The 22,459-nt window shown below is 51.7% G+C and overlaps 7 protein-coding genes across 7 annotated transcripts, besides 1 other annotated feature; 5 read left to right on the forward strand and 2 right to left on the reverse strand.

Annotated features, from left to right (window-relative positions):
• Window positions 1–22,459: part of a sequence feature (contig 1.96 1224..98894(-1)) that runs on past both edges of the window.
• ANIA_05595 (involucrin repeat protein) lies at window positions 603–4,153 on the forward strand. The gene is made up of 3 exons (XM_658107.2): window positions 603–1,010; window positions 1,074–3,623; window positions 3,680–4,153. The coding sequence occupies exons 1-3, from the start codon at window positions 846–848 to the stop codon at window positions 3,788–3,790; spliced, it is 2,826 nt and encodes a 941-aa protein (XP_663199.1). The 5' UTR covers window positions 603–845; the 3' UTR covers window positions 3,791–4,153.
• ANIA_05594 (uncharacterized protein) lies at window positions 4,333–5,817 on the forward strand (the record flags this gene model as incomplete). The annotated part of the gene is made up of 1 exon (XM_658106.1): window positions 4,333–5,817. The coding sequence occupies one exon, from the start codon at window positions 4,333–4,335 to the stop codon at window positions 5,815–5,817; it is 1,485 nt and encodes a 494-aa protein (XP_663198.1).
• On the reverse strand, window positions 6,444–9,094 carry ANIA_05593 (protein fbx23; the record flags this gene model as incomplete). Its single annotated transcript, XM_658105.1, has 2 exons — window positions 6,444–8,791; window positions 8,878–9,094. 2 exons carry the CDS (start codon window positions 9,092–9,094, stop codon window positions 6,444–6,446), a joined length of 2,565 nt encoding a protein of 854 aa, XP_663197.1.
• Window positions 10,944–13,865, forward strand: ANIA_05592 (Rho family guanine nucleotide exchange factor CDC24; the record flags this gene model as incomplete). The annotated part of the gene is made up of 4 exons (XM_658104.1): window positions 10,944–11,918; window positions 11,976–12,224; window positions 12,292–12,478; window positions 12,535–13,865. 4 exons carry the CDS (start codon window positions 10,944–10,946, stop codon window positions 13,863–13,865), a joined length of 2,742 nt encoding a protein of 913 aa, XP_663196.1.
• On the forward strand, window positions 15,075–16,804 carry ANIA_05591 (pyridoxal phosphate-dependent aminotransferase). The gene is made up of 3 exons (XM_658103.2): window positions 15,075–15,237; window positions 15,323–16,084; window positions 16,133–16,804. The coding sequence occupies exons 1-3, from the start codon at window positions 15,156–15,158 to the stop codon at window positions 16,732–16,734; spliced, it is 1,446 nt and encodes a 481-aa protein (XP_663195.1). The 5' UTR covers window positions 15,075–15,155; the 3' UTR covers window positions 16,735–16,804.
• ANIA_05590 (uncharacterized protein) lies at window positions 16,990–18,651 on the forward strand (the record flags this gene model as incomplete). The annotated part of the gene is made up of 1 exon (XM_658102.1): window positions 16,990–18,651. The coding sequence occupies one exon, from the start codon at window positions 16,990–16,992 to the stop codon at window positions 18,649–18,651; it is 1,662 nt and encodes a 553-aa protein (XP_663194.1).
• ANIA_05589 (protein gcnA) lies at window positions 18,825–21,575 on the reverse strand. The gene is made up of 4 exons (XM_658101.2): window positions 20,862–21,575; window positions 19,802–20,796; window positions 19,587–19,753; window positions 18,825–19,524 (listed from the first exon to the last, which is right to left on the reverse strand). Exons 1-4 carry the CDS (start codon window positions 21,134–21,136, stop codon window positions 19,258–19,260), a joined length of 1,704 nt encoding a protein of 567 aa, XP_663193.1. The 5' UTR covers window positions 21,137–21,575; the 3' UTR covers window positions 18,825–19,257.

Raw genomic sequence — 22,459 nt, forward strand, 5'->3', positions numbered from 1 at the left:
CCCGGTCGGTGATAGGAAAGCTAGACTAGGGTCTGTTTCGCTTTGAGACCAATTTCTATCCTGGCCTGAGGTTGGCTGCGTTTCACGTTCGATCAGGTGTTCGTCACAGTTCGTGGGCTTCTCCGCATTGGCATTCCTGTGTGCCCCTTCTCATCAAATTCCGCGACTTTAGGCTCTACCTTCTGTGGGGAATAAGAAGCTTGAAATCAATCAAGTTTAGGTTAATGGTCTGCACATGTGCAAGAATACTTTGTATCCCCAAGTAAGGGCTCGCCTCCACAATTTTCGATGTTATCATTGCCAGGGGCACGCGCTTTATCTCAAGCCTGGAGAGCCTAACAGAGCACCAACCCCCAGCCATGCATATAGCCGACGCTTATCCTGATAGCATCTAGCATAGGCAAAAGACCAAGATAGTGCAGAGTAAGCAGTATATAATCGGTCGGCTCTTGATTTATCAATGAGGGACTGCAGAGAATCCGATTGATCTATTTATTCCGTTCCTGAACGGCTTGGCCAGCCGCCTTGGGGCATTGCAGATCTTCTCGTGACTGGCGCCATTCTGGACTCTCGGTTCCTTCAACTCAGCTCAACTGTGCGACTGCGCCTCTTCCAGCAATTTGTGCCATCAGCCAGCCTTGCCTTCTTCCTATCTATATACCCTGTTCACTCCTTAATCATATCACATCTGCTTCTCCCGGTGCATCTTCGTTGGACGAGTCCAACCCCGTTCCCCTGGCGGTCAAACCGGAGGCCTTCGAGAATAATGTATAGTGCCTGTTAGACCGAGTCTCTTTAACGCTCCTTTTCTGAACGATCTCACGACTCCTCGTCCTTTGGACACGATGAACGGCTTCGATTTTCGGTCCAGTCAGTCGTCATATGGCGACCCGAGGCACTTCTCGGACGCCTCATACGGCGTACCCCAACCGCCACCAACCAAAGTTCTCCTGGACGGCTACCGGGATGCTCTAGGTCCCGCTAATGCAGAGAAGTCGCTGTACAACTCGGTGAGAACGCAGGCTGCATGAATAACCTAAGAAAACAGCTAATTCTAGGCGTTTACTCTCCAGGCAAACCCGACGTCGCATCCTCGCCGATCTATCCCACCCAGCGCAAACGACCCAGTAGCCATGTATCTATTGACCGAAACTGCCATGGGCGACAGCGTCAATTACGAGATCTTGTCAGTCGAGGAGGTCGAGGGATTGAAAAAGGAGCTGCGAGTACTCTCTAACCGTATGAATGCCGCTAAAAGGAAACTGGCCCTGGAACTGAAACTTCGTGATGCGGCTATGTCGCTAAGCCGATTGCACCATAAGGAGGAACACGATGTTGATGGGTCAGGACGGAACGAGCCGAATACCGATAAGACGAACGAGGAACTTGTACACATTAACCGCAAATGCGAAGAACTATCAATGGACATCTGGTACTCCGAGCGGAAAGTACAAGAGATACAGAAGAGGTTGTTGGAACATACTGCCGGGGTACTGCAGTTAACGCACAAAGGTTTGAAGAAGAATTCGAAAAACGGCATGCCGCATACACCCGAGAGCCTCTCCAGCAGCAATACGGTGGACGATTTCGATGACCGGAGCCTGTACAAAGCGTCGGACCCGCTGGATGGGCCAGAAACCTATGAGACGAGGGCACCACCTCCCGATAATCTAGCGCATGATAACAGCATGCAAGAGACGGAGAGAAAGCTAGAGTCGATGAGCAGCAGACTGCGAGATATGCTACTACAGCTGGATCCGGACAGCGAGTTCAGCCAGATTCCCCAGCCATCTACCAGCGGCGACTCTTTCGAACCCTCAGCAATGATCGATGCTCATCTGAGATACATCGAGAATGGAATCAGTGCACTCGGTTCTCTGCCCAAAGCCGATATGGCCAGCCAGAGTCTGGACCCTGTCAGCGAACAGCAGTTAGTGGAGATGCGCACGCAGTTACTTAGCATCATGGAAAATCCCGGGTTACCCCGCGCCCAAACCCTACCGACGGCTCCTGATCCAACTGACAGCGATCTTGCGAAGCATCTTACGTTCCTGAGTGTTGGGATTAATGGCTTAGAAAGTCGTGTTGAGAAATTGCTTGAGCAAAAGAGCATTCTCACAACCCAGATCCAGCAGCAGCGGGAGCTTAACTCCAAGTCGGATGCAGAAAGGGACGCCAAGATTGCTGATTTGATCGAACAACTGGCCCACCTTCGTAAAGAGCTCGAACTTGCTGAACGTGAAGGCCAACAGTCGAAAGAAGATCACGACCTGACACTGAAGGAGCTTGAAGATGTGAGACGTGAGCTGTTAGAGTCTCGGGAGACGCATAGCAGCAGAGATCTTGGTAACTCCAAGAATGAAGCTCAACAACATGCAGAAGCCGAGATTGCTCGCCTTCAGAGCGTAATCCAAGAAATTCAACAGGAGAAGGATGAACATTGCGAAGCTCATAGACGCGCTGAGGCCGAAATAGACCGCCTCCAAGCTGTTATTCATCAGATTCAACAAGAAAAAGATGAGCATCGTGAAGCTCATGAGCGTGCAGAAGCCGAAACCACACGCCTTCAGACTATAGTGGAGGAAGTTCAGCAAGAGAAGGATGAACAGCATGAAGCTCATGGGCGTGCGGTAGCCGAAGTTACACGTCTACAGGATATCATCCAGAAGATTGAACAAGAGAAGATTGAACGCCATGAAGCTGATGAGCGTGCTGAGGCTGAGATTGTACGGCTTCGGGATACCATTAGGGAAATCCAGCAGGAGAAGGAGGAGCATCACGAAGCCCGTGTTCGTCTTGAGGGCGAAGTCGCCCGTTTACAGGGAGTCATTGGCCAGCTCCAGGAGTCTGCAGAGTCTCGTGAAAGCGCCGAGCAACAAGTCGCACAGTTGGAGGAGACGATCCATCAAATCCGCCATGACGCAGACATTCGGATTAAAGAAGCAACCGACTCGCGTGCGCAAGCCGACGCGAAAATTGCTCAACTGGAGGGTGCAATGAACGAAGTACGCGAGAGCCTGGAGTCTCAACTAAAAGAGGCAACAGAAGCGCGCAACAACGCAGAAGAGAATTCGACCCGCTTACAGAAAGAATTAACAGAGCTGGAACGCGATGTTGTAAGGGCCCAGACAGAGCTGACTATGGTCAAAGCAGAGCTTGATGGTGCCTACGGAACACGTGCACAACGGGCTGCCGAAGCCGCCGCTGATCCCGCCCTATTCCATGAGCTCGACGAACTGAAGGCTCGAAACTTCGAAATGGCGGAGGAACTTGCAGCTCTCAAGGCTGGAAAGCCCGGAAGTGGCGATGTTCATAACCGCGTTGAGACGCTCGAGAGAGAGCTGCGTGAAACAGTAGACGATTATGAGGCTATGACCAAGGCAAGTATTGAGTTCGAGAAAGAACGCGAGAGGTTCGAGAGCATGATTGATAGCCTCCGTGATCGATGTGAACAGCTGGAGACCCAGCTCAATGAAGAACGGATTAGCTGGATGGGCGCCAATAACAGTGCTTCGTCCATGGGTCGCGACGGACCATACGAAACAACATCCACAATGGTGCTAAAGAACGAGTTCAAGAAAATGATGCGCGATACCCGTGCCGAGAACATGAAGATACTCAAGGTAAGCCGTTCTGCCCTCCAGTATACCTCAATGAGACCTCGCTAACGCAAAAACAGGCTGAGCAAGAAGAACGCAGGAAACTCGAGGCCATATTACGGAATCTCAAAAGGGAGCAAGCGAATCTCAGCGGCAAATCAAACATCAGCCGGACTGTAACGGCGTCATGATGTCTGCAATTTCCTTCTGTTTCTTCCTCTCTACTTCTAGCTTTCACGTTTCGTCGAGGTTTCGTTGGCCGCTACCACGCAGCTTGTCAGCACCAGGCTTGTTTTGAACAAATTGACCAAGCTCGATGTCTGGCAGGGCCTTGATTTTATTGCTGGTCCACGGTGAATATCCTACCATTCTCCGTATATATTCATATTTTTTTCTTCTACCTAATCATCTCATCACTCAAGTATGGGGGGTTTTTTTTTATCTCGGTTTCTACTTGTCCGAGCCTGCACATATCACGCTTGACAAATATGTATCATAGATTTCGATCAGTTACGGCTGATTATCGACGTTGAATCGTACACTTCCTCTATTTTCATATTCTGATACTTTGGCTCAATGGAGAAGGCGCGATGGACAGTCTCATGTACCACCAAATGCCTTCAGAGAATAATGCCGACCACCCGAGATCGCTCCCCCTCTGACTTTGTTTCCAAACGAATATTGCTTTACCCCGTGGACGCCATCGCGCCCATCAACAATCTTTATTTATTCAATGGCTGCCCCTGGCAACCCAGAAACAACTGAAGAAGACCAGCGATACCCCCTTGCCGAACTGTTTCCCCCGAAGTATGATTCGCCGTGCGCACGTTCAGTCTCGACTATCTTAGAGTCGAGCACTGCAGGCTCGATATACGATGCACTAAGGGCAACCACCGACAACGACAGCGAGACGGCAACCGGGGACCAAAGTGATGGTAGCCCACTTGAGCGCGTGGACACCAAAATGGCAGCGAGTGTTGCTACCTTTCACTCTGTCTCGCGGGCAAAAGGCCGCCAGTTTGGAGGCTCGGCGCCTGATCCTCCAGTATGCAGTACAGACGAAATCAGCAGACCTCCCCGTGCTCATCTGGTGGCCGATAAACTGCGAACAGCGGGTGAGGAAGTGAAAGGATGGTCATTACCAGACCATCTCTCGGATTTCCACGAAAACAGCGAATCCAACCCTACGAATGGCCCTAGCGTGGCTCCTCATTCAGTGGGCACAGCGTCGTCCCCAAAATGGCCGGGAAATATCGAATCACCTGTGAGCCCTACACTTCCGGAATATCCACCACCCGTTCGAGCACCCACGCCCCCAGGCCTTCCAACTTTTGGCAGCGAGGAAGCTAGAACGTATGACTTTCGAATAGGGGCTCAGCATCCAGTTCCAAATCGTAGCGAGTCGTTGCTACGCAGACTGTTCCAACGAGTTCCTCCCACTCCCGCACCTTCCCTGGTCGATCGACAACCACGTACTCGAGTTTTCGCAGAAGACGGCACTGCTATTCTAGGAAGCTTTCCGCAACGGCAAAGTGGTCATGGTACGAATATACTGAAGGGAACAGATAGCCACCCATTCCATCAGGGAAACCTGCCTCTCGCTCAGTGCGACGGAGCAAGCACAGGACAAAACGACGCGGTATCTGAAGGGCCAGCCCCTCCTGATGCTTCTCCGTCAGACGACTACAGCACAGAAGACGAAGCTAATTTGCGCTGGTTGGAGAATATGACCCGATTACAAGCTCCCGAATCTTCAGCTCCACCTGGTGGTATGCTGAATTCCTCATTACTAAATCAAGGTTCCCCTCCTAAGAGGGTCGAGTCTTATCAGACCTGCGTTTCTCGAGTACCAGAATCCACATGGCGATTCATCAGGCAGGGCCTCTCAAACCTTTCAGAGTCATTATACCTTGCACCGACACAGTCACAACCTGTGGCCAGAACCGATCCGCGAGGAACAAGCACGGCTCAGACAAACAATCTCGAGACTGAGCCACCGGATCTTTGGAAGCTTGTCAAAAAGCGAGCAAAGTCCACACTCTGTTGCTGCCGCGGATCAGAGGAGTCAGGAGAGCTCAATCCATCAGACGCTGCAAATGCGGACACGACGATGAACACGACCACGCAGGAGACATATGTAACTGCGCGTGGGCAGAATTCTAACGAGTCTCAGCAGAATATGCCAAATACTGCCACTGGAGGTCCTACTGGTCCATAAGCGTTGCAGGTTTCCACTGTTTTAGAGAAGACGGGGTGCTCTCTTGGAAATACGTGTCGCCTTATCTTTACCTACACTTACTCAAGGGCGCAGTTTGGCTAGAGCGAGATCGTTGGAAAGGGGGCTTTGTACTTATAGAACATTAGGCGAGAACTTTGGCTTCTTAGTCCCTTCATTGCTATACATATTTGCTATCAGGCGAAGACAATCAATAATCAACAGCGTTTATCTTCCTAGTACAGAGTAGTCAACTTCAAGTTAGGATGTGGTCTCCCTCATACGCAAGATAGGGCCATTTTCCCAGTGAGCAGACGCTATGACTCCATATCCAATGCATAATATCCAATGCATGAATAGAATATGACAAGTGGATGATAGAACAGCATGTACAAGGCTTGCAGACAAGGCCCAGACATGGGATCCACAGAAACAACAGCGAATCTATGTAGAGGATGTAAGAACATGACAACCAGGGGAAAAGGGATTTCATGAGACAATAACAGCAACCCTAACATGAACACCATAATCGCAGGCATGACGAAAAAAGACAATGATGCAAGAAGTAAAAGAGTACTATTATCCCGATTAATTCGCATAAACAAAACACCACCCCAGCAAATCGGATGCTATAACCCCCTGAAAAACTGACAAGCCTCACCAAGCTCTTCATCGTCGCCGACGAAATCCCACCCCACGATCCGCGGGTCCTGGCTCGCGCAGATGATCTTGCGGGCATCGAACTGGATCTTGAAGATTCGGCTTGTTGGCGTTGCGGCTTGGGCGAGTATCCGGGCGCGGGGGTGTGTATAGTAGTTGGCGGCAGCGAGCAGGTTGGTTAGGGGAGGACCTGGGGGTGGTGTTGGGCGATGGGGTGGTTCTGCCTGTTGGGCCGCTGCTGAAGACGGAGGGTTTGAGGATGAACTGCTTTGCTGAGTCCCTATGGCATTTGCTGCGAAAGTAGACGGTGTTGCGTGTGCATGGGTTAAAGGGTCCTGGCCCTGTGACACTAGTGCAGCTTGCTGGGCGAGAGCGAAGGCATTGCCAGGACCAGGACGTGAGGATGATGGATGCGAGTGCGCGACGTACGCGGCATTAGCAGCCGCTTCGGCCTGGCGTAAATTCTGGCTCACAACCCATTGACCCTTCCTGTCCTTCTTCCAGATAATTATGGACTCGTCATACGAGCCGGAGACAATCCTCGCCCATTTACTCCCTCCTCCTCCTGGTGGGATAGAGGCGCCTAGTGCCTTGATGTCTCGCGGGTTGCGGGATCCAGTTGTGTCTTGGATATGGCCGGCCCGTCTTAAGGCAGCGGGGCCCAGATCAACTGCTTCGCCCGATCTCTGGGCATTCCAGAATTCTCGGTCAACTGCTAGAGCTTCCAGCTTTAGAGCTTCTTCTGAGCCAGGCGGGTCGCCAAAGCCTGCTTGGACGGTTCTGACTAAGTCGGCGTGTCCACGTAGACAGGCAACCTCTGCGCGTGAGGCATGGTCAAAGATCCGGATTGTGTTATCATTGCTCCCACTGACGACACGCTGGTTGTCGAATTGAACACACGCTATGCCCTTCTCGTGGCCTACAAACGTCTTCTTGCAAGCACCATTGCGGATATTCCAGATCTTGATCAATCGGTCCCCCGAGGCTGAGACAATCTCATCACCGTGTATCTGAATAGCATTGACAGCAGCGGTGTGACCCACCAGAGTCATTAGGAGGGAAAACGGCTCCAGAGTGCGGATATGGTTCTTGGCTATTTCAGCTTCTAGTACAGGAGAAGGTATCACGCTCGTGTCGACGATATATGACGGATATGAAACGCCCGAGCCCTGATGAACGCTAGGATAATCCTTGTCGGCTGGTGACAGGTTCTTCCGATTCCAAATCTTGATAAGTTTGTCTTTCGAACAGGTCACGAGATAACGATGATCAAATCGGAGGTTCAGGACCGAATCATCATGCGCAGGGGCGATCTCATGGATCTTCTCGCCTGTCGAAAACCTCCAGACAATGACGTTCTTGTCGCTACTCCCAGATATGATAATGTCTTCGGACGGGCTCGGGTTAAACTGAAGGCACAGAACAGATTTCGTATGTCCAATCAAGGGGCGATGCCAGAGCCTTTTTGTGTTAAGGTCCCAAACTCGGACAGTTTTGTCTCGGCTGCCACTGACAAGCCATTTCCCGATGAACTGGATAGCATATACGCATTCCTGATGAGCTTCCTCCATATGCGCGGGGTGCGGAAGTTGAAAATTCGTGAATCGTCCTTTGGTCCAATTCTCCTCCAAGCGCCTGCGCTGTCGGAATAGGTAGGGCCAGTTGATCTTCGCCGTGCCGTTTGGCATTCGAAGGAGGAGAGGTGATTTGGAAGATTTTGGAAGTGCTTGCTCTGTGGCTTTCTGGTGAATTATTTCCTGCGTAGTGTCTGCTCTGCACCTAGCCTCTTGCTCTTCAAGGGAGAAAAGCGTGGCCCGATCATCAGTCGCATCAGACATCAAATGGTCGCCCTCCCTATCTGGCTTTGCATGCCCGTCTTGGTCGAGTTCACGCGTACTTGATCCATTATATTCCGATCCGTGCGTGCGGGAATCAAGCCAGCCAGGTGGTACACGCTTCTTTAGTTTGGGCTCTCCTAGATCCGTATCCGCGTACCTTGAGCGCGATTTTCGTGATTGGGGTGAGGGGATCACTGAATTCTCCTGTTCAAATGCGCGGATTGCATCGATGTCGACACGCCACCCTTCACTGATATAAAGTTCTTTCCAGAGACGGGAGTCTAAAATGCGATCTCTCCAGGCGCGCGAGGCTAAAGATGCTGTTATCAAAGTCTGGGGGTCGAGGTAGGAAAAGATCTCGGCGGTGATTTCCGGCGGCAATCTGAGAACAGGGTCCATATGCAATAACGGCGATAAGCGCTCCACGACTCCAGCAATAGTAGAGGTGCGCAGAGTCCGTAGCAGACTATAGGCGATTTCTAAGGAGGAAAGTAGCTAATCGTGAGCTTCATATCGACCACTGGGCAGCACACGACAGGCGCGGAGAGGAGTGACTGCGGCTTACCGGCTCTTTCAGTCTCGCTATGAGCAAGAACCCAGTCAGGAATGGACATCACATCGTCTGAGGGTATCCGCAAGAGCTCCTTATCTGCCTGGCTTCGTGTATCGTCTGCATAGCCTTCATCCACCTTGAAGGGGGCGGACAAAGAGCGGGCGGTGAGGTCGGAAGGGAAGAGACGAAGAGGGATCGGGGCGTCCGACGCATCAGTATCTCTCGCCATGGAAGTCCTTTCCATCAGGTTTTAATTGATGCGATGATCAAACCGGCCTCGTCTCTGTTCCTCCACGGTTCCCTCGCTATCCCTCCCGCTCAGAGCCTCAGTTGAGCGCCAGCTTCTGCCTAAGGCGGTGGGTAGTGATGCAGTCGTGCCCCCCCGGTCCGTTTCTGAATGCTGAGCACGCGAGTTCCCGAGGAAGCGATCGTTTCGGATATTCAAGGGGCAATGGTTGTGGTTGGAGGGGGATACGAGACGCGCAGTAATGAGGAAAAGAGTGCGAGGTGGATGCCCGCGCGGATGCTGAAAGTTGGCACTCAGTTTCAGGCTGCGAGCCCATCAAAACAAACATTGCATTCCAGCATCATCACGATTCAAAATCATCAACCTATCCTACTACTATTGAATGCTTAGGCATCTCGCCCATGTGACACAATGCTGACTATCCAATTACTTTACGAGAAAGGTTTTGAAGCAGAGTGGCAGCGACTCAAGCGTGGGCAGCCTTGTGTGCTGTCATAGTCCCCGAGTCCCCGACTATATCTACCAGGTGGAAGGATAACAAGGATAGGGGATAGAGGCCCTCCTCCATACTTGAGACTGTCGAGCTGGAGGTCAAGCAGATGTGCAGCACTATTACAGACTTCGTCTCTGGCCTGAAACTTTTCGGCTGGCGTGTTTGCAGTGCATGCCCCGCCAATGTTATTCTGAAGCGCATCCCTGCATGAGACTCCCAAGTTAAGGTTCCTCCAGCGTTTCCTCTAGCAGCCGTTAACCCGGGCTCTAGTGCCTGAAACCGCAGCTTGGCTCCGCGCAGAATGCAGATTGTACGCTACGTTATAGACTGGACTGCAAAAGGTTGTCTCAGTACGGAGTATTACTGAAGAGGCTACGGAGTTGGCCGTGAAGGTGATAAGCAGTGGAGGAGACTCCGTAGTAAGCGGGGATAGATCAACACCCCGTCGAAAACACGTATACAAGATGCAAAGACGTTAGACAATCAGACCGTCAACCCTCTTGCCTCGTCAACGAAGTAGATCTTAGGTAGATGTATAGTTTCTGTCCTTGTGTTATTACTGTACCCTCCCTCCGGTGTCCAACGTGAAATGCGATCTGGCACCGGATGCCTGGAATTTCAGGTTCACGATCTGTGCTCCCTTGGGGTCAAATCACTGCGACTCCTCGCCCGTCCCCCTTCTTGTCTCTTCTCCTCAACCGCATCGCCCTGTCTATCATGATTTAATGTTCTGTGCGTCTTTACTGCCCAATCTACATTCTTTCCCCCTTTGTTCAATAGCAGACGGATCTTCTGTCCTGAATTTCCGACCCCCTCAGGGTTCCAGGCTCACTGCAGCGCCAAACCCCACACTTTCCCCTTCTCTCTTAGGGATCGCTTTCGATAATTCTCTCCCGGCCTTAAGCTGGCCAGCAAGGGTGAAACAAGGCTGTGACCAGATTTCTATTTGCATTTCTTGGTTCCGAGGTAACTATAGCCTTCTTCCAACCTACTTTCCTCTGTACCATCGAGCTTAATCACTATTGTTGCTCAGTGTCAGTGTCCACCACCATCGCCAGTGAGCACCGCTATCTCCACTCCCTTCCTTAGCTGCTCGCTTGCGCCATCCGTCCCGCATCGGTCCACTGGCTCAACGCGGCGGCGTTCTTCAGTAATCCATGCTTGACTTGACGACAACTGTCGTACAACCTCCGCTGGCCGCTACTACTCCATCCTTTTCTGTCCTTTCTTCGACTGCTGCGCAGATTTGAACCTCCCATACCCTATCGCTAGTCGATCAGCCGCCTCTCCTCCCCCTCCGCCCCCTCTTCCTAAAGGGCCCAGTCGGTGGACGTCGCAATGGCCGACACCGCTGGCCTTAACCCCGGCGGCCCCGTCGCCGAGGACAACATCATCAACCGCCGCGGCAATGAGGGTATCTATCAAAGCTGCGTCAACCTAAAAAAGCGACTCGCAGAAGTTCCCGGTTTCGAGCCGTACCTGCGAGAGATGGAAGAAGAAGATTTAGCACAGGGGAACTCCGATCCCGTCGCTTCGCTCTGGAATTACCTCCGACATGGATACCCCCTACTGGCCATCTACAACGCTTCCGATCCAGGCGCGCCCCTGGAAATCGACACCTCGAAGGTTCCCGAGGCCAGGCGTCCAAAGGCCGCCACTTTTAAATTCCTCCAGGCCGCCATCCAAGAAATGGCGTTTCCTCAGCAAGAATGCTTTCTCATAACAGACTTGTACGGCGAGAACACAATCGGATTCACCAAGGTCATAAAGATGGTAAATCGGGTTCTGGACATCCTAGAGATTCAAGGCCAGCTGAAGAAACCGTCCGATACCGCCATGGCCGCGCCAGCAGCAGGAAGGAAGCTCACCAAGCGGGAACACATCTTGAAGGAGTTGCTAGAAACAGAGCGCGACTATGTTCACCATCTCCAGAACTTGCAAGCGCTCAAGAAGGAGTTGGAGGATACTGGAGCTCTCACCGGTGATGCCAGTCATCAAATCTTCTTGAATTTGAACAACCTGCTTGATTTCTCCCAGCGGTTTCTCATCAGACTCGAACAACACTATGCGCGACCAGAAGAACAGCAAAATTGGGGTGAATTGTTCATCCAACACGAAGAAGCTTTCCGCCAGTACGAGCCATTTATCGCAAACCAGATGCGCTGTGATAAGACCTGTCAGAAGGAATGGGACAAAATTCAGGCTGCGCCGCGCTCCCCCGATCTCCAACAGATGGTCGCGCAACCTGCAACACTCAATGGTTTCTTCGTGAAGCCATTCCAGCGCTTGACCAAGTATCCTCTGATGCTATCTGTTAGTATCTCTGAGTAGCTACTTGTATTTGATTCGATACTGATTATCCGTTACCAGGAACTGCGTAAGCAGATCGAGGACCCAGACCTTCAAGCCGACATTTCGCGCGCCATCGACTCTATCCAGTCCGTCCTAGATGCCGCCAACGACGCCATTGACAAGGAGCAACTTGCCGCTGCATTCGTTGAACTGGACGAACGTGTTGATGACTGGAAAGCCCTGAAGATTGAGACATTCGGTGAACTGCTTCGATTTGGCACGTTCACGGTAATCAAGAACGACAACAATAAAGATTCAGAAAGAGAGGTGAGCAAATGTTTCACTCCACAGTCCGCCTTGCGATGACAGCTTGCTAATATGTCCGCGATTACAGTACCACATCTATCTCTTTGAACGAATCCTGCTTTGCTGCAAGGACATAAACCCTAACAAGCAGAAATCAAGATTGGTCGGCGGTAGTAAAGATAAGCCGAATACCAGCAAGGGCAAGCCCCGGCTCGTGCTGAAAGGCCGCATCTACATGGCGAACGTCACCGATATCGTCTGGCTTCAAAAACCAGGTAAGCCGAAGTTCATTAGCAGTGCGAACCACCTCATGGTAACAAGGATTTGCTAGGCTCTTATCGCATTCAGATCTTCTGGAAAGGGGACCCTGGTGTGGTGGATAACTTTATTATCCGCTATCAGAATGAAGATACAATGCGGAAATGGTACAAGGACATCAATACACAACGGGAGATACAAGCGGAGCAACGCAGTGCTCGCAATACCGGCACATCCGATTCCGAATTTACCTACATGAAATCTTTGAGCAACATCCCAAACCCTTACCAGCAAGAATATGATGTTGAAGAGCAGTCCACGAAAGAAGCAGCTTTCTTCTCCGAATTTCCTATGAGTCGCAATGCTTCGAGTACAAGTCTCCGAACCCGATCTGCGACAGGTGGAAGTGGTAGCTCTGGTCCTCCACTTTCCACTAGCCGACCCCGTTACCCAGCAATGCCTGACTCGACTTTGTCAGTACACACACAGTTCCCTGGTGGAAGTATGTCGCCAGGAGAGAGAAATGGCAACTCTTACTTCTCTCCTACCGAGTCCGCCAGGTCGAGCTCACAATCGGCTGGATACCCTTACAATCGCCAGGTAACCCCCGTCACCCCATGGGGCGACGACAATAACCGATACACAGCCCCTGCCCTCTCTCGCGCCACATCTAGGGACGGTTCTAACTCGGGTTATTTTAATGGCGCACCACCGAATGGGCGCAGTGCTCAACGCCCGTCCCTGCCTCCAATGTCAGGTAGTAACCAATCATCGAACAGCGCGTCCCAGAGGATGCGCTCCGCGAGCAGCCCGGACATTCACCATCACAATCCTGAATCGCGTCGGTACATGGGTGTTCACACAATGCAAACAGTTGACAATGTGCCCGTTCCACCTATTCCTGCTCATATGGCCAACATGAAGGCGCCCGTCAATCGGAGCCAGAATAACTCCCCGACTAATCAATCTCTTCCCATTCGAACGAATACTTCTCACGCCTTCCATGAGCCTCAGTACTCCGACGGGCGAGCGGCCGCGCCTCTTTCAGATCAGCCAACTTCTCCATTAAGCCACGAACCCGAGGAGGAGCCGTTCATGCCGACCCAATTGAAGGCCAAAGTCAACTTTGACGAGAACTATGTAACACTGGTTATTTCCAGCAATATCGGATTCCGTACGCTTACCGACCGGGTTGACGCCAAACTCGCCAGATTCACCAACCGCTCAATTGGCAGCAAGACGGTCCGTTTACGTTACCAAGACGAGGACGGCGACTTTGTGACAATCGACAGCGACGAGGCCGTTCAACTCGCCTTCGTGGAATGGAAAGAACAGCATCGTGAGGAGCTTGCACGAGGTCAAGTCGGCGAGATCCAACTTTTCTGCCAACCGATCGAGAACTAGACGACGCCGTTTGCACCCATCTCTAATCCCCTCCTATCTCAGCTTCTCAGCTTCCGCTGAGATTGCTCTTCCGAAATTGTTTCAATGGGCCGAAACGGTGGAAGAGACACGGCCTTCGTTACCTCCTACTTTGCATTTCGCTCGCTCATTACTCCCAACTGGATTGGCTGGAGAATCTGTCCGAAGCTGCGCCTTCAACTCTCACAGCGTTCGGAAGAGAACTATAATTGGAGGTCTGAAGTCATATCCATTTTTACGAACATTTGATGGATTTTTGGTTTCGATGTTTGACCATTTTCCTTCCAAGGGATTCATGCCTATGATGATGTTTGTTTCATCTTGTTTCATCTAATTCCCATTTATTCGTGTTTGGCGGTCTGCCGCATTCCCAAGTCCACGGACTATGATTGCATGATGTATGTATAACGCTGCACGTTTTCCCGCAGATTTCCCAGATGAGGCGATGTATAGTGTTCTCGCATTGTTAGGGCTGGATCTTCTTGTTGTCGGCGGGCTGAAACTGCGGTGACTTTTGTTGATTTGACAACGGATTAGACTTGCTTATTGCATTTGAAGAGGTTCAGCTAAGATAATGAAAAAGAAAGTCAGATACTTCAGATACTGCAGATGATTTGCTCCGTATAGGTCCGTGACGTTGCAATTGAGGCGGACAGGCGGTGGAGAGAAAATTTGATTTATACTTTTCAGGAGGCCAGCGCCGTCTCTGATTCGGCGCTGGCCTCAGCTTGAAGAAGCAAAAACGTGGCTTTCTAAAAATACCCAGTATTATGTTATGTTTTGGCGCAAAGAGAGACTTGAGAGACTGTATAATGTCTGTAAAGCTGAACTCCAGACAAGACCTCGCATCCATTCCTGGCAGTCTCGGATACTCTCCGAGTCGGACGGGCCCAGCCGATCGGAAGGATCCTGACAAGGTTCTTGCTACGATCTGGGAAGGCTTAGATAGCACAACGACGTGGTCAGGACTCAGGAGTCTCTCAGGAGATGGTCGCAATGAGGCATTTTCTGCTCCAGCTGGACGCCCAACGGGAAAAACTACTGGGCAATGCGGTCGATGCGCGACTAGAATTGAATAGACCTGATGCCCTGAGCTGTCCTTGTCCCTGACTCGGTTCTTCACTAAGGTGCTTGCTGTTCGTCTATAAAAGCTGTCGCTTCTCTGAATATCCACTTTCTCTTCTCCAAGTTCTTTCTCACTTATTATTGCACACCTCGCATCTCTTTAGACAATTTCAGCTCACCTTTCTGAGTTCTGTATTTCATACCATCATGTCCTTCTCCGGACGCCGCGTGAGCATCCTGCGCCCCTCCAACCGACGCTTCTCGGTGGGCAAGGAGCTATCAAACAACGGTGCGTGTCTTGGCTTCTTTGCTTTTCCGGATAATATTCCAGAATGTCTATTCTATTCTTTTTCCAGACTAACACCCATCGTCAGAACTCCAGTCTGAAACCCATCGTCAATTTCGAACCGCCCACGAAGGTCACCGTCCCCATGCGGGCCTGGACGCATCCCGTGCCTCTACCGGTGTCGTCTGGTGTACCGAACGTGCCTCTGAACACGGCTTCTTAGAAGACCCTTCGGGCTGGGCCAATCTCGGCCAGGGTGCTCCTGAAGCTGACGACGAGATTGAAGGCAGCTTCCCCCGTCCTGAAACTATTCCCATCACCTCTGCCGCTCGAGAATACGGCCCAACGGCTGGTATCAAGCCTCTTCGTGCCGCTGTAGCCCGCTTGTACAATGAACACTACCGCCAAGGCAAGGAGAGCCAATATACCTGGGAAAATGTGTGCATTGTCCCCGGTGGACGTGCGGGTTTGATCCGAATTGCGGCCATTCTGGGCAACTCATACCTCTCTTTCCCCATTCCCGACTACTCTGCGTACTCGGAAATGTTGAGTCTGTTCAAGAACATTGCTCCCATCCCGATGCCGCTCGCCCAGGAAGATCACTACCACATCCATCCTGATAAGATCGCGGAGGAAATAGCTCGTGGAACGTCGGTCATCCTGACTTCTAACCCGCGGAACCCTACTGGGCACTTTATCTCCGGTGACGAGTTGGCCCACATTCAGGACATCTGTCGAGACCGCGCTACTCTCATTCTTGACGAGTTCTATGGCGGTTACAACTACACGACCGACTGTGACGGGACGACCATCAGCGGTGCCGCGAATGTCGTTGACGTGAACAAAGACGGTATGATGGCCCCGTTTGACAGTTTCTGAGAAATACTGACGAAGATAGACGTTCTCCTTATCGACGGTCTCACAAAACGTTTCCGCCTACCGGGCTGGCGTATCGCCTGGGTTGTCGGGCCCAAGGAATTCATCGACGCCCTCGGCTCCGCAGGCTCTTACCTCGACGGTGGCGCCAACGTCCCCTTCCAAGAAGCCGCCATCCCCATGCTCGAGCCCTCCCTCGTACATCAGGAAATGAAGGCCTTGCAAACCCACTTCCGCGAGAAACGCGATTTCGTCCTCAAGCGTCTTCGCGAGATCGGCTTCCGCATCCAAGACGTCCCGCAAGCAACCTTCTACATATGGCTCGATCTGACCTCGCTTGACCCGCCGCTTCCCAAAGAAGCCAACATATCTGACGGTCTGAACTTCTTCAACGCTCTTCTTAGCGAGAAGGTCATTGTCGTGCCGGGGATCTTCTTCGACTTGAACCCGGCGAAAAGACGTGACCTGTTCGACAGTCCTTGCCATCACTTTGTCCGCTTAAGTTACGGCCCGAAAATGGAGGTGCTTAAGATGGGTCTTGATGGTATTGAGCGGGTTATCCGTCGTGCTAGGGGGGAGCACTATGAACCTACAGCAATGGACGAGCAGGCTATTGAGGATTAGTGCGTTTCCATTACACTGTGTTAGGTTATAGACGGTAGATATTTTATTTCTAGAGATTATCATTATTTTATACTCCGATGCAATAAACTATAAGTCACGTGGTAGCCACCTCGGCAAACAAGCCGTCCGCATCTCTGTCATCCTTAACCAGGTCCACGACGCAAGAAGCGTCACATAAACGGACTGACATTACATGCACAATGAAACTCACCCTTCTCAGTCCCAGATGAGATGTAAGGAACCTAAACAACTGAAATGCTGCCATCACGACCAACTGCACTCCCAAACTCAAATCTAGCGACTCGCATTCGCAACGGCACCACCATCACACGCCTTTTAAATTACACTGTCTTCACCCTCCTTTCTATAATCCTTTTGTGTCTGATCCTCCTGACACCCGCTGATGCGATTTATCAATGCTACGTGACGCACCGCCTCACCAATATCTTCATCATAACAGGCGGGTACGTCGTGACATTCTTGCTTGCGGTTCTGATCTACGCGACGCGCATCTACACGAATCGTAGCGTATTGGGAGGAATCCCTAAAGCCTGGATACCAGTTGAGAAGGAAGATGTAAGCAAAAGTGTGCGCCGGCTTGTTGTTGAGGGGTTAGGGAGGAGCGCACTTATTGCTAGGGGGGCAAGACCAAGGAATCTAGGTCGGGGTAGCGGTGCAAATGGGCCAAGAGATGTGGATGGGAACGGACAAGCTTTTGCGGACCCCGGTGCTGGTGACAACGAGGAAAAAGAAGGTTTACTTAGGGGATTCGACTACGATGTCGACCCCTCGAACCCGCCGTGGGGAGTCATCGAACATCCAGGATGGTCAGCGCCGGAGTCATCGTTATCGGCGTCTGCACCGGATCAGGGAACGTCAGACGGGGACGCGCAGACGCCTGAACCAAGCCTATGCTACCGCACCGTCATCCGCGAACTGCCCCATCTCATCGAAGCGAAAGCCGTTTCCCTTGCGCCTCCCGATCCAGTCTTCACAGTCCATCCTCAATATCAGACTCAAACAGGTGAAGGTGACGAAGCGACCCGCATTCCAGACACTCGCATCGTCGCTATCCTCCGGCGCCCCGGCACAATGTCCCTGCGCAGCTACATCAACCACCTAATTTCGCTCTCAATCCTACACCCGCCAGAGATAGGATTGGAGTTTCTGGCCTTATACGAGCGTGCTCGGTTCTCCGGAAAGGAGCTATACGAAGACGAGTTCCGCGAGCTGATGGGTGTTTTTGCGGATGTCTTAAGGGGCATGCGGTTTGACCAGGAGCATCACCGGCTGTTACTGGACATGAATGACTACAACGAGGATGGTGACTTGGGGCATTGGAGGCGGAACACAAGCGTATTTGAACACTCCCTCTTTGGCTCGAAAACTGAGTCGGTAATTGGGCCGTCAGACGAAGAGGGCGAGACGACCGAGACGGACACACTTGGGTCTGTGAATATCAATATCGATTCGCCCCGTCGGCGTCACCGTCGCCAGCGCCAGTCTCGCTCTGGCCCTCGTTCTCGTCCTGTTCATGGGAATGACCATACGTACAACCATACGGACGGGCATCCGAACCTCGAGCCCGCTTCAAGACCACCTCCAGGTCAGAGTCGCAGTCGGAGTCAGAGTCTGGTTGACTTCAAAGCCGGCAATTTATCGGAAAATGCAATATACTGGCCCCGCGCTGGCGCCAGAACTCCCTCAACGCATTCGGCGCGTTCGCTGCACCCGGACCGGTCGTATGGCTCGGGTTCGGGCGCGGACGCGGGATCGGGATTGAGTCTACGCTCGGCATCCCGGTCCGGTTCTGCATCCGGTAGTGCGAGTGTGAGTTTGAGTGGCGGGAGCGTGATTCGGCTGGCTGATGCGCGGACGGAAAGCGTTTCAGGCTTGCCGTATGTTATTGGAAGGTAGGGTTCAGGAAACCCACCCTATGGCATAGCTTTAGACTTGTTTTTTGCTGTATAATAAAGATACCCATTTCGTAGTATAATTTTCGCGCTATAGATATTGAAATCAAGAAGCCGACTTTTTGAGGCTTCGAGCAGTGGCTCGCGATGATGCTACTTTGCGGCAAGATACCCGTTCCAGATTATAGTTTTATATTTATCCCTTATGTACCTATCTAATGTATAATTCATGTCTCGGAGGGATGGAGAAGAAATCCATCAATCCGGAAGAAGTCAGGTCTGCCAATCAAGGCAGGCAAAAAGCAAGTATCTTATCCCCCAGAAACCATGTTCTAACCGAACCAAGTGTAAACGGTGGAAAAGGAAAAGATAAGAGGAAAGAAGAAATAGACAACGCTCAATCGTAAGAATCATGCGAATATACAGAGAAGTGGGAGAAGTGTCATGTCGGCTCAACTCGGCTCTTGGGATCGTTTGTTGAAAGGACGAGCTTGGAGATGTACAACGCAGGCGATGTAAAAGCAGTCGGGCTTATTGGAAGATGTCCGGTCACCGGCTCGACTGGTTGTATCATTATAGAAACACGGAATGAAAGAGGAGAGACAATCGTCTAGTCGTCCTCACCTCCCATCTCCTTGGTATCCACCCAACCGCGAGACATTTCGACGGCTTTCGTCCACTGTTTATACATCTTCTGGCTTTGTTCGCGGGAGATTGCGGGGGTGAATGAGGTTCGGTTGGCGCGGTTCATGTTTTTAAGTTCATCAAATTCCTTCCAGATATCGATGGCGAAGCCGGCGGCGATTGCTGCGCCCAGCGCTGTCGTCTCATGCATGGCCGGTCGTTCGACGGGAATTTGAATGATGTCTGCTTGGGTCTGAGGGGCAAAGAAGTTAGCTTATTTTATACTGATAGTACGAAATTAAGTTCGCAACTCACCTGCATGCAGATATCCGAGTTGCTCATTCCTCCGTCGACGGCGAGCTGAGAGAGGGAGTGCCCACTGTCCATCTCCATGGCATCGAGAATCGCTTTGGTTTGGAAGCAGGCGGCCTCCATAGTCGCACGTGCGATGTGACCACGTTGGGTATGTTGCGTGATTCCAACTAGAGCTGATCAGTTACAGTCCAGTAAATAATTGAGAATATACTAACAAATTGTTCCCTTGGCGTCATCAATCCAGTATGGCGCAAAGAGACCACTGAAGGCTGTGACGAAGACACACCCTCCGTTGTCTGGAACCATTGCCGCCAAGTCACTCACTTTACGTGAGTCTCGGAAAAAGCCCATATTGTTCATGAGGAATGAAACACCACTACCAGCGACGGCCACACTTCCTTCAAGTGCATACACGGGCTTCCGGTTCTTTCCTAATTGAAATCCGACAGTACCGAGCAGGCCATGCTTCGAAATAACCGGTTTCTCGCCAACGTTGTACAGGAGGAAGCATCCAGTACCATAGGTATTCTTCGCCATGCCCGGAGTAAACGCACAGTGGCCAACAAGCGCCGCAGACTGATCTCCAAGGTCGCTAGTGATCGGAACTCCTTCTAAGGGGCCTGACCGTACATATCCGAACCCCTCAGGGTCAGAGGATGGAAGAATCTTGGGCAGCCGGATCTTCTTGGGGTCTAACCCAAAGAAGTCCAGAAGTCGTTTATCATAATCGAGCGTCTCGAGGTTCATCAACATGGTTCTAGAGGCATTGGTCACATCCGTTACGTGGTGGCGACCCTCTAGACCACCGTTCAGGTTGTAGATGAGCCATGAATCGACAGTGCCAAAAGCAAGTCGTCCTTCCTCGTACGCCTGTTTCACGGCCTCGTTGTTGCGGAGTAGCCAGACCAATGAGACAGACGAAGGATATGTGGATAGTGGCAGACCGCAAATGTTCTTCAGTTCATCGGCGCCTTTTTGTGCTTTCAATTCTCGAACAAGGGCTTTTGTTCGGGTATCGGGCCAAGCAATCGAGGGACATAGAGGTTCACCAGTTTCCCAATCCCAGCAGAGGACTGTCTCACGTTGGCTAGTGAGACCGATTGCTTCAATATCTGACTTAGAATGACCAAGGGCGAGGAATGTTTTCATGGCCTCTTCAATACACGTGTAGACGGAATCTACCATCTCATACGGATCTTGTTCGTGCCATCTAAGCGAGGGAAAGAGACGTTAGCAAACAAAGTGGCAGGCGAGCCGAAACCATGAGAGTCATACCCTGAATGCTCGTGGAGTTGGCGGTATTCCGCCTGGTATTTGGCAACGGGGTTGCCCACGCAGTCGAAAATAATGAACCGCGTACTCGTAGTACCCTGGTCAATGGCACCAATGAAACGATCCTTCAAGTCGTCTTGCCGACGCTCCTCATCCTGCAACAACGACCGTTCGCCGTCAATTGATTGGCGGGCATGGATGCGGACTTGGTGTTGCTGCTCTTCGTTGGCCTCGATTTCGGCGTCGAGCTCAGACATGTCAAAAGGGTTCTTGCGCATGGTTGCTGTAATATTTCTCGTGAAATCGACGAGGGGAACAAGTAGGAGCGGAGAGGTGGAGGTGGGACAAAAAACCGATAGGTAGAACGATTACGTTCCCGAATCGACAGTAGTTACAACAGAGCGGAGAGTTGAGCAGGGAGGAATTGGCAAAAATTGAGCTACGGTTTGGAAAGGACAGGAGGGGGTTTGACAAGACGTTGGAGAGGAGAGGAGGGGTGAGTAGGGCGAGAAAGGTAAAGAAGAGGCCAAGATGAACGCAATGCGGATGGTGACGTAGGCAGAGAAGAACCGGGAGACTGTGGGGAGCCCGCAACCTGGTTCAACGACACCCTGGGTGAATCGGGGAGCAAAGGTGGCGACGAGGATCAAGCAGTCAATCGATGACAACAGGCAGCAAGCAAGAATGGCTGAAGAGAATAAATCGGGAAGTCGTGGGAAGTCGTGGGAAGTCGAGGGGAGTTGAGGGGACTGATTAAGGCTTGATTACTGTTCGCACTTTGCTTCTTACTGGCAACCACTGACAAACAACAGCTGAGATCATCGAAAGGAAGGCTGAGGAAACCGGCTGGAGAGACTCGAGGAGGGGCAGAGGAGGGGGAAGAGGCCTCTTTAGTAGCAGGCAGTGGGCACAGTCCACCGACCAGCTCCAGACAGTCAGGGATCGACTCCAAGTGTTCTAGCAACGTTCCTGCTTGGGACTACATCCGCTGCTCGCCCTCCGGACCGCGACGATGGAATAATCTGGATTCTACAGTTATCAGGAATTCAAGGATTTATGACGGAGAAGGTGGGGGCGTGGGGAAGCCCAACTGCGATCCCTCTGCTGCTATTTGCGCTTCAGTTCCAGGCTCTTCGTTTCCCTCTTTTTTTCTGATCAGACGACCATTCTGCGCTGCCTCCAAACATCTTTCCCCTGGCTTCAGTTACGAATCCCAATGCCTGTCATCTTTATACTGCCCACATTGGGAAGGTTAGCCAGTCCTCCAGGCCCCTGGCTCCCCGGCACGCCTTCCGCTTTATGAGAACTGCAGGTCTCGGCCCTCGCGGCGGCGCCTCACATGACTGTTCGTCCAATTTTCCCTGCAGAAGACTATCGCCGACTAGATAGCTCTCCCTGCACATCCGCCCATGAATCGGGATTTCCAGAAGGCCAGCTGTGTCAAACCGATCAGGAACCCCTGCCGGGCCCCGTTCCTCTTTCCCGGTCACCTGGTCGTCAAGAGATGCTAACTATCGATGTTGGGTCCTGATCGTCTGTGCACCTGACAGTCTTAAATTTCCCCTGCTGCAAATCTAGACCCATGTCCTCCCTCCAGTCTC

The sequence above is a fragment of the Aspergillus nidulans genome, chromosome V (assembly GCF_000011425.1).
Source record: "Aspergillus nidulans FGSC A4 chromosome V".
Lineage (NCBI taxonomy): Eukaryota > Fungi > Ascomycota > Eurotiomycetes > Eurotiales > Aspergillaceae > Aspergillus > Aspergillus nidulans.

Excerpts from the sequence above, each read along its gene's own strand:
- ANIA_05591 (XM_658103.2), top strand. The coding sequence starts at position 15,156 with ATGTCCTTCTCCGGACGCCGCGTGAGCATCCTGCGCCCCTCCAACCGA. Across the intron at positions 15,238-15,322 it reads CAAGGAGCTATCAAACAACG|AACTCCAGTCTGAAACCCAT; the intron begins GTGCGTGTCTTG and ends ACCCATCGTCAG. Across the intron at positions 16,085-16,132 it reads CGTTGACGTGAACAAAGACG|ACGTTCTCCTTATCGACGGT; the intron begins GTATGATGGCCC and ends TGACGAAGATAG.
- ANIA_05595 (XM_658107.2), top strand. The coding sequence starts at position 846 with ATGAACGGCTTCGATTTTCGGTCCAGTCAGTCGTCATATGGCGACCCG. Across the intron at positions 1,011-1,073 it reads AGAAGTCGCTGTACAACTCG|GCAAACCCGACGTCGCATCC; the intron begins GTGAGAACGCAG and ends TTTACTCTCCAG. Across the intron at positions 3,624-3,679 it reads AGAACATGAAGATACTCAAG|GCTGAGCAAGAAGAACGCAG; the intron begins GTAAGCCGTTCT and ends ACGCAAAAACAG.
- ANIA_05589 (XM_658101.2), bottom strand. The coding sequence starts at position 21,136 with ATGCGCAAGAACCCTTTTGACATGTCTGAGCTCGACGCCGAAATCGAG. Across the intron at positions 19,754-19,801 it reads TGACGCCAAGGGAACAATTT|TTGGAATCACGCAACATACC; the intron begins GTTAGTATATTC and ends GATCAGCTCTAG. Across the intron at positions 19,525-19,586 it reads ACTCGGATATCTGCATGCAG|ACCCAAGCAGACATCATTCA; the intron begins GTGAGTTGCGAA and ends TTTGCCCCTCAG.